The following is a 14,849-nucleotide window of genomic DNA, read 5'->3' as shown; positions in this document are numbered from 1 at the left end:
AGTGTATGTTGGGTGTCTTAACTGTATTCTAATGTGTTCCTTTTAGCTTGGCACTGGGCCTGGTTAAACAGGGCCGAGGGTCAGTCAGAGTCAGTTACCACCAGTTCCAGTCAGCAAAAAGTTGGGGGTGCCCAGGGCACCGGATGACTTTGCAACAAGCAGACTACATCAAAATAAGAGCAACTGTCCACTATCTTCAGTCTCAATCCCTCACTTCGCTTCACTTCACTTCAAGCTTAGATGCAGCAACCTAAGTCAGGATAGAGCACCCTTCCACTATCTTCAGTCTCAATCCCTCACTCCGCTTCACTTCACTGCAAGCTTAGATACAGCAGACTAAGTCAGGATAAGAGCATCCGTCCACTATCTTCAGCCTCAATCCCTCACTCCGCTTCACTTCACTGCAAGCTTAGATGCAGCAGCCTAAGTCAGGATAAGAGCACCCGTCCACTATCTTCAGTCTCAGTCCCTCACTCCGCTTCACTTCACTCCAAGCTTAGATGCAGTAGCCTAAGTCGGGATAAGAGCACCCGTCCACTATCTTCAGCCTCAATCCCTTACTCCGCTTCACTTCACTGCAAGCTTAGATGCAGCAGCCTAAGTCTGGATAAGAGCACCCGTCCACTATTTTCAGTCTCAGTCCCTCACTCCGCTTCACTTCACTGCAAGCCTAGATGCAGTAGCCTAAGTCAGGATAAGAGCACCCGTCCACTATCTTCAGCCTCAATCCCTCACTCCGCTTCACTTCACTTCACTGCAAGCTTAGATGCAGCAGCCTAAGTCAGGATAAGAGCACCCGTCCACTATCTTCAGTCTCAGTCCCTCACTCCGCTTCACTTCACTGCAAGCTTAGATGCAGCAGCCTAAGTCGGGATAAGAGCACCCGTCCACTATCTTCAGCCTCAATCCCTTACTCCGCTTCACTTCACTGCAAGCTTAGATGCAGCAGCCTAAGTCAGGATAAGAGCACCCGTCCACTATCTTCAGCCTCAATCCCTCACTCCGCTTCACTTCACTGCAAGCTTAGATGCAGTAGCCTAAGTCAGGATAAGAGCACCCGTCCACTATCTTCAGCCTCAATCCCTCACTCCGCTTCACTTCACTGCAAGCTTAGATGCAGCAGCCTAAGTCAGGATAAGAGCACCCGTCCACTATCTTCAGTCTCAGTCCCTCACTCCGCTTCACTTCACTCCAAGCTTAGATGCAGTAGCCTAAGTCGGGATAAGAGCACCCGTCCACTATCTTCAGCCTCAATCCCTTACTCCGCTTCACTTCACTGCAAGCTTAGATGCAGCAGCCTAAGTCTGGATAAGAGCACCCGTCCACTATTTTCACACTCAAATCCTCCAACATGTTTCCAAATAGGCCACACTGCATTTCAACACTCATGCACCCAAGCACTCCCTCTCAGCTGTACTGTGCTACCTGTCCACTAATGTCCTTCAGCTGGGGGTGTGAAGTGCTAAATATATGCAACGATAAACCAACACTGTATGAGAGAGCCTCTCCTGCCTTTCCCCCAGGATTTGCAGCCACTGAGACCGATGCCCTAGCCCCTGTCTGCCTTGTCAATCAGTGCTATCCCACCCATAGCGATTTACTAACCACCTTTATTTTGCCTTTCAGAGACACTCCATCAGTGGTCCAGTTTCAAATCCCAAACCCCTGACGTTGTCAGAGAAGCGGGCGAGCTATGCAGAGATCCCTGTGCAAGGTGCGTACAGGCTGGCAGGGCACCCAAACACCAGCCTTCAGATTAAGTGTTTCTCATAAGCCTTAATGGCTAATCCAAGCAATTACCTACTTCTGCAGGTAGAAGTATTGGGAGCTTTCTTAGTTGCTCAATGATCGTGGGTTCGATATGTGCCAAAAATGTTGGTGCAAACTTTAATATCTTTTCTGTTACTTGGCATGTGAGAGGTGTGAGTGCTCTGTATATGGTGTGTCACTGTCGAGTGAGTGCCTTGATTCTGGTGTGTCACTACGGCGGAGTGTCTTGTGTCTGATGCATGTCATTGCAGTTTGGCTCCTCCGAGTCTTGGTGTACAACTGCACTTCGAGTATTCTCTGAAGAAGTTGTCACTGAGGACTCCACTGACGGTGATTTGCCATGTGAATACACTGTGCTGAGGTTTTACTGCAGTCTTTATTGAATTGTTACTGGGGTGTTGGTCCCTGCAGGGTGGCTGCTCCTTGTTTCAGTTTGTCACTGCAGGATACTTGTTCTTTTTTATTTTTTTATTAATCTTTATTGAAATTTTTACAATTTTTAACCGGCCCACCCTGCCGCCCTCCTCCCCAACCCCATACAGGCATTTTTAATTGATATAAACAAACCTACGTAGGTGGGTGCAAACATAATGAAAAAACATATTCAAACTTAATACAGTAATGTTTATATCTGAATAATTAAAGATTTGGTTAATCAGGACATTCTATCCATTGTGTAAGGGGGTCCCATATTTCTAATCCTTTCTTTTTCTTGTTCCTACCCTTCCTGCTGTAGATAGCGGTGTCCAGGCTATATGTTGCTAGCAGTTGTCTGCCATTGCTGAAATGTTGGGGGGTGTGGGTCTAGCCAGACCAATGCCAGACATATTCTAAGCACTGCCATTGAAACAAACAAAAGTCCCTTCATTATGTTAGGTCGAATATCCCCGTCTTCCCCCAGTATTATTTCAGCAGTTGATATCTCTATTTTTGTTTCAAAGATTCCTGAGAGAAAGATAGAGATTTCCCGTCTGATGGTGCTAAGTGTCCTGCATGTGGCGAACATATGTATTAGATCTACTTCAGGCATCGCACATCTAGGGCATTGCACCCCTTTATCAGTACTCCATTTGGCTATTCTATTGGGGGTATAATATAATTGAAAAAAGGTTTTATAAAATTGAGCTTGTAATTTTGTTGACATTAATGGCGAATGGGAAAGTTCGAATGCCCTCTGGATTGAGGTCTCTGGTATTTCTAATTTGTTCTGCCATTTATGGGTATGTTTATCAAGATCATCAGGTAAACCGGCAATTAAGTTATTATATATTTCCCCAATTTTGACTCTATTATTTTGAACTATCGTTTCGATTATCTGGATTTTCTGGAAGGCAGGGCTGCCGCCCCCCCTTTTTCATTATAAAATCTCTAATTTGTAGGTATTTGAAGAAATCTCGATATTCTAGACCAAATTTATTTTTAATAACTTCAAATGAGCTAAAACCTGTTGAATTATAGAATGAACCAAATTGAATGATACCCGACCTGACCCACCGCAACATGCATGTGTTGGTAAAGATCTCTGGGAGGTTATTATTGCTATGGAGGGTCGTGAAATAAGAGAACCCTCCAATCCCAAGAAGTTTACGTACTTGGTTCCATACAATATAGATTCCTTTTAGGGTTTTGAAGTGAACTTTTTAAAAATGACAATTATTATTCAATCACCACAGATGTTCTCCTGTTTCTTTACCGAGGATAAGTTCCTGTGGAGTTGGGACCCCCCTCTCTTGATCGGGATCTCGGCTTGGAGTTAATAGTGCTCTGCTATATTTGAGTATGGTAGCCCACCAATAAGCTTTAAAATTAGGTAAGGAGAGACCTCCTCTTTCTTTTTGTAGGGTGATGAATCTATAGGCTCTCTGTGATCTACTATACTCCCAAATAAAACGAGAAAAGATACCATCAACTTCTTTAAAGATCTGTGGGTCAAAGTTTAAACAAATAGTTCGGAAAAAATATAAGAATTTAGGAAAAAATTGCATTTTGATTAGATAGCATAATCTAGATTATGCTATCTACTCAAGATTTTTTCTGTTTGTTTCAAAAGTGGGTTCAGATTAAGTTTAACCAGATTATTTAATTTTGATGTAATATTAACTCCCAAATATAATGCGTTATCAACTACCCTAACATCGCAAAAGTTGTTTTTGTTGTTGATTATGATTTGGGTTTTATTTTGATTTAGTTTGTAGCCGGAGATTTCTCCAAAGTTATTTGCTTCTTCTTCTGCCTTGTCTCTCTGGTCAATTTGATGTTGTCTGAGATTTCCCTGTTTATCATAACCACTGCTTCCGGATGGACATACATCATGCGAACAGCGTTGATGAATTGTTCCCCGATCCCATTCTTTGACATAGCGGTCCATAGATATTGCCAGGAGACCCTATTAAATGCCTTTTCAGCATCTAGCAATATCAGCGCCATAGGGTCTCCTGTCACCTCTGCCATGTCAAAGAGTGTGATCACCCTCTGAATATGATTGGTAGTTGATCTGCCTGGAATGAATCCATGTTGCCTGACTGAAATGATTTTATGGATTACTGGTTCGAGTCTGCTAGCTAGCAATTTAGAATATATTTTGGAGTCATTATTTATTAACGTAATTGGGTGGTAAGCCCCTAGATCTGTGGGGTCTTTGTTCTTCTTGGGGAATACAATAATTTCTGATAGATACATAGATCCCGGTGGTCGCCCTCCCTGGAAAACATGAGTCATCAATTTAGTTAAAATTCCTTTCAATTGCTTGCTAAATCTAGCATACAATTCTGAGGGAATTCCATCTAGGCCGGCTGCCTTACCAGATGAAAGGCTGTTTATTGAAAGGAGGATTTCTACCCATCGTGGTACCTCTGCAGACTGTCTTGGTCGGTTTGAGGTAGCTGAGTCCCCATAACTGAGTCCAAATATTCCTCAATTTTTGACTGGCTTTTGCATGTCTCAGTGTATAGGTCGGCATAGTAACTCTGGAATGCATCCCTGATCTCTTTGGGGTCTTGTGTAAGGCCATTAATAGGGTCTCTAATCTCTTTGATCATGTTTTCCATATTCTGCTGTCTTGTTCTGACTGCTAGTTGGTGTCCTACCTGCTCGCTTAATTCATAAATGTTCTCTTTATTCAGAGTGGCTTTGCAAATAGCTTTTATAGTGAAGGTTTCTACTATTTGGTTTCTTGCAATGGCAACATCTCTTACAGCCACTTCGATGTTAGTGTCTCCCTGAACTGTTCTCACAAGATCTTCTTCCTTTCTTGCTAGGTTGTCCTGCAGATTTTTTAGGTTTTGTTTTGCCTCTTGGTTGCTTTTAATTGAGCATCTAAGAGTTTCTCCCCTGATTCCCGCCTTGAGTGTGTCCCAAACCACTTCCAGCGGATGTGTCCCAAACCACTTCCAGCGGAGCACTACCCAGATTATACACTAGAAATGCAGGAATCCAGTTTTCTATTAGCTGGCAGTATTTTTCATTAACCAATAATGCCCTTTCGAATGTCCAACTACTGTGGTTAGGTTGTATCTTCCCAGTGTCAATACGATTAAGGGATTATGATCTGATAGAACCTTAGGTAATCGATCTATTGAGCACTTGGTTATGATAGTGTGTGAGGCAAATATATAATCCAGCCTGGCAAACTTGGAGTGTGGGTGGGAGAAAAAAGTATAGCCGGGATTATTTGGGAATTTCATCTCCCAACAGTCAGAGATCCCATGTGTGTTGCAAAGTTCCTCGAGGGCTCTAAATACTTTTGGTTTCCTACCCTGATAAGTGAAGTTGTGCCCAGTTGACCAGTCAGCTGGTAGGTTTAGATTAAAATCGCCGCATACAATTATTGGTAATGACCAGTGTACTAGTTCATTAGACTAGTATTCTAGGAGAGATCTGGATCATCCGTAACACACCCATACACTGAACAAATTGTTAATTTTTTCCCCACACCATATAGGCACTTTGTAATGGCCCATCGACCAAATTTATCAGCAGTTGCTCTCGTAAATTGGAGCACCCCTCCACGTGCCAATATAGCCACCCCTCGGGTTTTATTTGTCTGAGTTGTAGCTGTGACCACTCTATATCCGAGGGTTTTCAGAATGTGTGTTTGGGACCCCTCCACATGGGTTTCTTGGGGACAAACAATTTCTGCCCAGATTGATTTGAGACCTATTGCTGTTCTTTATCTTTTTTTTTTTGATCGTTGAGGCCACAGATATTGATGGTCAATATTTTTAATTTAGCCATTCATGCAAATAAATTCTTCCTTGTCTAAATTTGAACCTTTGCTGCGTTTTGGATGCCTTGGATGCCCTGTGGATTCCCAAATACTGTCTCTTCCTGACTGCCAGTCAATTCCCATCCTGCCCCCTCTCTCCCGCCATGCTTACTCGTGTTTTCTTCTGCGCTGGCTTCTGCTGTGATCCTTCTCCCCCTGTGTCAAGATCGCTGTCACGGTCACGAACAGCCTTCGCCTTTGCTTGTAGCACAGTTTGATGCCTCTTGAAGTTCTTTGGCCACGTCCACAGACCCCTGCAAATCACTCGGACCATGATGCAGAGAAGCGTTTGTCCGGAGGTGGAGCAGGCAGCGGTAGAGCAGGCAGCATCGGCGGCTGACCGGCGTCTCTCTAGCAACGGAATAACGCGGGCCAGCAGAGGAGGGCTGGGAAGGCAGTGGAGCGTCGAGCCGTCTGAGCCGCGGATTTCCCTCGAGGCGGCAGCGGCAACAATGGCAGCAGCGGTAGTAGCGGGGGGAGAGGTCGAATGATCACCCATACATCCTTCGGTAGCCTTTCTTCCCCCAGAAACAATGGAGAGCATTCAGCCTGCAGAAAAAAAGATTTCCGCCGGGTGTCAGTCTCTTCTTGCAGATCGGATTTTCCGTGGAGCTGCGCTGCAAAGTTAGGATCAGAGCCTGCGGGGCACGTCGAAATTGGTGCTTGTGCTGCTTTCAACTGCTGCTTTCAACGTTTCAACAGTTATGTACCTGGCTCAGCAATCCGCAGTCGGTACCTCAACACCTCGGCACAACGGTTTCTTATACATCTGTCTAGATGATTAAATGTCTATGTCCAGAGCAGTGAATTTGGAAGGGTAGCTGCACTCTTGTTAGATGAGTGTAGTAGGACGTTAATCCGGTATGTGTGCTGTGCTGGTATGTAGCCTGCAAACTATAGAATATAGAGTAAATTTGGCCTGGTTGAGAACCAGGACACCAGTACGCACTACTCAATTTGTGTTTAGACGTTAGTACATTTGTTTATTTTTCATCAAAAAATCAACTTAGATCTGCAAAACATTCACATTCATGTTACATTTGTTAAAGCGCATGTTCATTTGCCAACATATACATAGCTATCTTCAAGCTTATATCGTACATAGTAATATCAATACATTTAGTGTCCACCCAATGCATTTCGGGGCGCGAGCCCCTTCGTCAGGGGTCTGTGTATAGATAAAAAGAAGAAAAAGAAAAGAATCTTATTACTATTGATGCACTGTCAAAAATGAAATTGAATCTCTATATAATGTATGCTTCTTACCGCAAACTAGGTGAGGTCTATTGGAAATGATACTCCTGGTTAAATGTTGGTATAATCTACATGACAACGAGAAATACTTGTAAGCATGTAGGGTAAATTAAACCGGTGCCTAGTATAAATAAACTCTAAATGGAGCGTAATGTTACCTGTGCGCACAGGTAACATTACGCTCCATTTAGAGTTTATTTATACTAGGCACCGGTTTAATTTACCCTACATGCTTACAAGTATTTCTCGTTGTCATGTAGATTATACCAACATTTAACCAGGAGTATCATTTCCAATAGACCTCACCTAGTTTGCGGTAAGAAGCATACATTATATAGAGATTCAATTTCATTTTTGACAGTGCATCAATAGTAATAAGATTCTTTTCTTTTTCTTCTTTTTATCTATACACAGACCCCTGACGAAGGGGCTCGCGCCCCGAAATGCATTGGGTGGACACTAAATGTATTGATATTACTATGTACGATATAAGCTTGAAGATAGCTATGTATATGTTGGCAAATGAACATGCGCTTTAACAAATGTAACATGAATGTGAATGTTTTGCAGATCTAAGTTGATTTTTTGATGAAAAATAAACAAATGTACTAACGTCTAAACACAAATTGAGTAGTGCGTACTGGTGTCCTGGTTCTCAACCAGGCCAAATTTACTCTATGTCCAGAGCAGAGCAGTTTCCATTAGTATCCATCAGTCTTCATCAGCTTCCCAAAAGTGCACGTATTCATAGTTCATATGTCATTCCGGACGGATACAGAGAGATACGGGGGTCAGGATACTTGTTCTGTAACTGGAATGCCACTGTATGGTGCGTTCTTGTGACTGACGTGTGTCACTACAGGATACATGTTGTCAGACTAAGATTTGTCATTGTGTGGTGAGTTCCTTGTGACTGAGGTGTATCGCTATAGATTGAATCCTTCTTGCTTCAGCGTGTCACGGCCAGTGCTTTAAATGGGCCGGTACTCACCGGTACTGAGTACCGGCACTTCTTAAATTTATCGCTCTGAGTACCGGCACTTCTCTACTGCCCGAGGAGAGTACCGGTGCTCATTAAAAGGTAGGCTTAGTGGCTGTGAGTGCCAGCGCAGTGGCGAGCAGAAGTGGGACGTGTCTCTGGGAGCAAAGGCGCCGCTTCTGCTCCTGATCTGAGCCCCTGCTGAGCTATTCAGCAGGGCTCATCTGAATAATGTCTGGTGCTCGCCGTCACGCTGTGCTGGACAGAGCAGGGTCGAGATTCGTTTTACAGTGTGCGCTGTGATTTTCAAAGCGCAGCACTTCAGGTAGGGAAAATTCCGCGCAAGGTAACACTTTATACATAGATAGACATATTATCAGGAGCGGATTCTCACACTTCCCGTACTGTCTCTGGATCAGAGGGTTAATGCCCAGACGATGCGATTGAAGTGGCCCCTGGAGTGCTAATCTAACTGCTTTCTGCATTGATGCACCTACCTTCCTAACGCCACATGCCTGTTACCCGGTCTGTGCATAGAAGGCTTTCTTATATGCTCAAAACTAGCGCCGCCAGCCCATTGTTTCCCCACATTCCTAACACTCTCCTTTAGATGCGCCTGGCTCCCATCTTGCTCTGTCACACAGTGGTCGCCGCCCATGCTGTGGAAGGGTGTTTCATTTTCTGCCTGCCAGCCGGGCTCCAGAGCACCCAGGAATTCTCCTGCTACATGGACTTGAAGGAGGAAGCCGGTGTTCGAGACTCGATCACCTGCTCACCTCCTCCTGCCCTCCACATGATGGGCTATTGCTGTGCCCAGCCCCGAGCCTAACTTCTGCCCCACACTCACCGCCAGCCCAGTGCTACCTTTTCTCTAAACTAGCAGCTTTGCTGATTTATTAGTAGTGCCAAGCGTTTAACATCCCTGCTTGACAGTGACACCACGAAGCAGCACCCTTTATTTTCTCAGCATAGTTAGACTTGCTAAGTCAGGTGATTATTGTTCCTGCTGGAGAGATGTCAGAGTTTTCTCCACTGGCACTTTTCACTCTGACCATTAAGTAGCGTAGAGGGTTAATATGCCTCCTTCAAAAAAAGCATTTGTATTGTACTTGATTGTATGTGGATAGCTTAGTGGGTTGCTGCTTTTGTCACAGAGATCCCTTTGTTACATGTGGTTTGGCCACACCTGAAGCTGAGGTTGGGGTGGAGGGTGCTGATTTTTTTTTTTTATTTGAATAGCTTCAAAAGCACGTACTGCAGAGTTTGACTTCCTTGTTACTTAAATGATTGTGATTTCTGATATTTGTCTATTTCTATTGACTTCATACCATGATTATGCTCGCAAGAAAGTGCCACTCTAAATGTTGCACATCTAGTTGTTGCCTGACTCTCGTAAATTCACTGAATCTATGAAAATGTCACACAAAAGCATTCTGAAACTTTAGCAGCTATATACTCAAATGGATGTTTTTTTCTGATATTTATATGATTCCCTCGTCTTCCTTGCTTAATTTTGCTAGCGAGAAAGAAAGTGTCACTCATAGTTGTTGAAATGGCACTCACAATTACAATGAAAATATGAAAATGTCACACATAGCAATCTGAAACCTTGGCAGCTACGGGGTCCATTCAGGCCCTGTGCTGTCAACCACATTCACACTATCCTCTGCCTTTGCACAAACATAGGAATCATGGCAGTCCCCTGGTAGTGGCAATTAAAAAAGCCATGATGAAGAGTATGACATGGCTTTTAACATACCGGAGTCTTTAGTGTTTTTGCTTTTTGTGTGTATTTTGCTGCATTTGTATGCTTGTTTTTTGTAAGAAAAATGGGTGGCACTTTGTGTGTACATGTCTGCTCTGTGACAAAGGTTCATAGATATTGTAGTAGGGAGGGTTGGTGGGTTAGTGAGTGAGTGAGTGGATAGATGAGTAAGCAAGGGTGGATGTATGAATGGATGGATGGATGAGTGAATGGATGGGTGAAAGAGGGTGGATGATTGGATAAAAGGGTGGATATAGGTGTATAAGTCAACGATTGGATGGGTGAATGAAAGTGAGGGGGGATGGATGAAAAGGTGAATGATGGATGAATGAAAGGAGGGATTGAGTGAAAGGGTGGATGGAATGAAAGGGTGGATGGATAGATGAGAGAAATTATTGATGGATGAGTGAAAGGGTGGATAAAGAGATGGATAAGTGAAAGGATAGGTTTAAAGATGGATGGATAGGTTTGGATATGAAGGGTGGACAGACAGAATGGTGAAAAACTGAATGATGAATGAAAAACTGAATAGATGACAGAATGTAAAGGGTAAATGGTGGACATCAGCAGGTAAATGGTAGGATGAATGGATAGATCGATGGAAGAGACAAGAAATATCTTCTGGGGAGAGTCATGATAATTTGCTTTATTTGCTTGGTGCCATACGAGCTTTGGTTCGTAGTGGAGGTATTTTCAGTTTCTTCCTACTCACATGCTCAAAAATATATAGTATTGTGCCAAACAACAGCATTTAACAGTATGGCATTAAGAAGGTGTAACTATTGCAAAAAAAGGAAATGTTAACATATTATCGCATTCTCTTTCATTTTGTGTAATATTAACCTGCTTTGTTTATATACACACATTTATCATGTGTTTTGTTGTGTGGTGCAACTGTTATAGAAGTTAAGTATCATGTCTTGCCCTTAGCCCCGCCCCTGGCCCCGCCCACTTACTACACCACTAGCTCATGTTAATGAGTACCTGCACTTATTTTTTCCCATTTAAAGCTCTGGTCACGGCAGGATAAGTTCCTTTATGGTGTGTGCCAGTAAGGTGAGTTCCTTGTGACTTCAGTTCTCCTTGTTTCAGTGTGTCACTGCAGGATAATAAGTTTCTTGTGAATGTTGAGTCCTCCTTGGTTAAGTGTGTAACTGCAGGTTAAGTGTTCTCTGACTAAGGTTTGTCACTGTATAGTAAGTAACTTGTTACTGAGGTGCGTCACTGCAGGATGAATGTCCTCTGACTGAGGTATGTCCTTGTATGGGGAGTTCATTGTGACTGAGGTGTGTCACTACAGGTCGGGTCCTCCTTGTTTCAGTGTCACTGCACGGATAAGTGTTCTCTAGCTGTATTGTCACTGCATTATCAGTGCCTTGTGACTGAAGTATGTCACTTAAGGTTAAATGTTCTATAAGCCATGTCATTGTAAGGTGAGTTCCTAGTGACTAAGATGTGTGTCTATATGCTGAGTCCTCCTTGTTTGAAATTGCTTTTTAATATGCACCATCCAGATATTTGCTTTTTTACAGCTACTTTCCTACTTAAGGCTATTGGTGCTAGGAAAAGTATGTATTTTTAAGTTTGGTTTTAACTATTTATTCCATCTCACATTGGATAATTATTGTAATATGTGTATTCTTTTCATGTTTTGTATCTTTTAATAATGAAATGTTTGTTATGTAACTGTTGTGCTTTTATGGACATGTTTTTATGCTCCGAATAAAGCTCTATGAAATGAAATGAGTGTGTCACTGCAGGGTGAATTCTTTGTGTTTCAGGTATATCACTGATGGGTAGGACAATGTGTCTGGGGTGGGTGGGTGACTGAAAGATAAATGGCAATTGACAGAGATGTGTCACAGAAGAACAAGGACCCTTGCCTGGTGTTTGTTCCCTCTGTGTGATATATTGTTCCAGGTCCAGATTTAGATGGCAGGAGAGCGAACAGCACGTGAATCTGCAACAGAACGTGTTACAACCAATGGTTTTTCAGTGTGAATCTTTTCTAGATTTCCATGCTGTGCACTATTCCCCCATCTAGTGTTGGAGTCTGAGTCTGTCTCTTTGTAGGCTCTCTTTTGCTTGGGCGTCGTTGACTATTTGGGCCAAAGCCCCTCCCCGTGAGATGCTGGACGTATGTCCCGGACACCCCTCGATTCAGTAACCATATTTAGTTTCTTTTTACCGCTGTTGGGTCTAGAAACCAAGGCGAGAGCTCCAGAGTTGAGGAAGGAGAAACTTCTCCGAAGAGAACCCATTTTACATCCAAATCAGCATTGAGGTAAAGGGATTGACGATAAACAAGATAAAGATAACACTGAAAAACACCGAAGGTGTGAAGACCGACACACACACCAAGATCATGTGGTCAGAGCATGAAAAAGGGGCATGGGGCATACCCTCTAAGGTTTATGATCCCGAGGCTAACTCCAATAAAAAGCAAAAATCACTCATGGTCCGGAGAAAGAGAAGGCGCCTCATGATAGAACTGGAGGCCCTCGTTAAGAAAAAGAAAGCGTTCAAAGATTTTATCAAGGGTTATCAGATCTCCCTGAAGCAATACAGACAAACCTAGGAAGAGCCAGATTAGCTGGAAAATCCAGTGACGCCAGAGCCACAGGTGGAAATCATACATGAATTCTTTGTGTTTGGAGAGGTACAACAACTGGAACATTTACAAATGGGGACATTTGCAGACGAGTGGCAAGTCATCTACACCGACTGCATAAACGAAGGGGGAATCATACCATTCCAATCCTTCACAACCTGATGACATGACGGCCTACATTGCAGTCATTAAGAGAGCAGCAAATGCATAGGGTGTACAACTAGAGAACTAATTCCTCCCAATGTTGCTTCATATTCTGGACCAAGTCAGAGAGGCTTTTAAAGAGCCAGCATCATCGAAAGCCATAACCCCAATGCTGTAAAAGAAATGCCACTGTTCCTCAGGAGATCCACCCTACATCAAGGGAAAACTGCCGGCCAACTCTTTTAATGGGGCAACAGCTCGCAAGAGAGCGAACACTCTCTACAGACCCCCCATCCTGACAAAGAAACAAAGAGGGTAGACCTGATGAGAAGGAACATGGAGAGGTCTGCAGCAACACAGTGGCCCAAGGCCAATTCACATGCCCTGCCAAACAGGTACGCCCACCAACAGTGAACGGAAATGGAAGAACTCCTTAAACACCTAGCAGTGGAGGTCAAGAAAAGGGTAAACAATGTGTTTGCGAGTAGGCAAGAAAATTGCCAACACATGCCTCAGTTCGGCATTGGACGCAGCGGACACAGCCAGTACTCTGGCATACCTGGCGTAGGATCTCTGGTTTCAACAAGGAGGTCCAGTCAGCAATTCTAAAATTGCCTTTTACTGGGAATGCATCGCTTCCTCACATGAAAAAAGATCGAGACCGTCAAGGGCATTGGAGCCCTGCAATACAAGGGACCATTCAGAGGGGCAATGGCTTAAAGAAAAAAAGCACCTACAAGGTGAGCCATGCAACCACATGCTACACACACAGCCTTACGCCAACAATGGAGCAAGGTAACAGCACCACCAAAATGGCAGTAAAGTGCAGTTATCAGCCAGCTCTTTTGCACACGCGGGAGGGGAAGATGAAGAACCTCTTGTGGGGGAACCCATACAAGCAAGTGACTGCCCTCAGAGCAGCATCCTACACAGATCACCAGCAGGAGGAAGAATCTGAGATTTCCTAGACGAATGGGGAAAGATCACCACCAACAAACGGATTCTAAATATTATAAAATATGGCAATTGCATAGATTTATTAAAGACACCTTCAACAAAACCACGGAAAAAGAAGAAAATAAAAAGTAGAACAACAATATTGGTTACGACAAGAAATACAGGACCTGTTAGGCAAACAAGCCATAGAGGTAGTGCCACCAAGAGAAAGACTCAAATGGGTGTACTCCAATTACTTCATGGTACCAAAACCAGACAAGTCATTAAGACCAATACTGGACCTAAGAACACTAAACAAGTTCATAAAGACACAACATTCAAGATGACATCCCATTAAGATGTCATCCCTCTTATAGTGGATGGGTACTAAAACGCAACCATAGACCTCAAGGATGCCTACCTCCACATAGCAATAAATAAGAGACATAGGCAATTCCTCAGGTTTGTAGTGGACAAGACACACTACCAATTGAAGGTGCTACACTTTGGGATAAAATCAGCTCCGTGGGCATTCACAAAGTGCCTAACCGTGGTAGTATCAGATCTCGGACAAAGTGTAATGAATGTCTAACTATACTTGGACGACTGGCTAGCAAAAGCAAGTACATTCACCAAGTGCAAGGACAGCATCAACAGAGTAATACTGACATTATACAGACTGGCATATTCCGTCAACTATGAAAAACCATCACAAAACCCAGAAAGGATGAAGACATTTCAGGGAGCAATCCTAGACTCCTAAAACACATTGGCAGCACCAATGGACAAGAGGTTCAAGGCAACTGTAGAGCAGAATCACCTCTACTGCAAGGGACGATGTTGGATAATGATAGACATAATGGCCTCCCACATTCCCCTAATAGCGCACACAATACAATATTACAATTGAAACCAATGGAAGAATGCCTTCAACAACAAAAACAATGGTCACGGTCAACCAGGAATCTGGACGATCTAGTGATTGCTTCAGACAAGGTTGAGAAAGAAATGCTCTGGTGGAACCAGCAAAACATCACAGTGGGGAGACTATTCAAACCACCAACTCCCTCTGTGACTATCACAACGGATGCATACTAAAGGATGGGGAGCTCACAGGAACAAGCTA

General features: G+C 43.5%; 1 protein-coding gene across 2 annotated transcripts in view; it reads left to right on the top strand.

Annotated features, from left to right (window-relative positions):
* Positions 1-14,849, top strand: part of SPECC1L (sperm antigen with calponin homology and coiled-coil domains 1 like) — a 480,979-nt gene that overhangs the window by 270,523 nt on the left and 195,607 nt on the right. For both annotated transcript variants that reach the window (XM_086942800.1, XM_086942799.1), the window contains one exon: positions 1,627-1,714. In XM_086942800.1, coding sequence (XP_086798926.1) covers positions 1,627-1,714 — 88 coding nt within the window. The remainder of the gene's footprint in view (positions 1-1,626; positions 1,715-14,849) is intronic.

The sequence above is a fragment of the Lissotriton vulgaris genome, chromosome 11 (genome assembly GCF_964263255.1).
Source record: "Lissotriton vulgaris chromosome 11, aLisVul1.2, whole genome shotgun sequence".
NCBI lineage: Eukaryota > Metazoa > Chordata > Amphibia > Caudata > Salamandridae > Lissotriton > Lissotriton vulgaris.
Note: the sequence above shows the minus strand (reverse complement) of the source record. Positions and strands in the feature narration are given on the sequence as shown.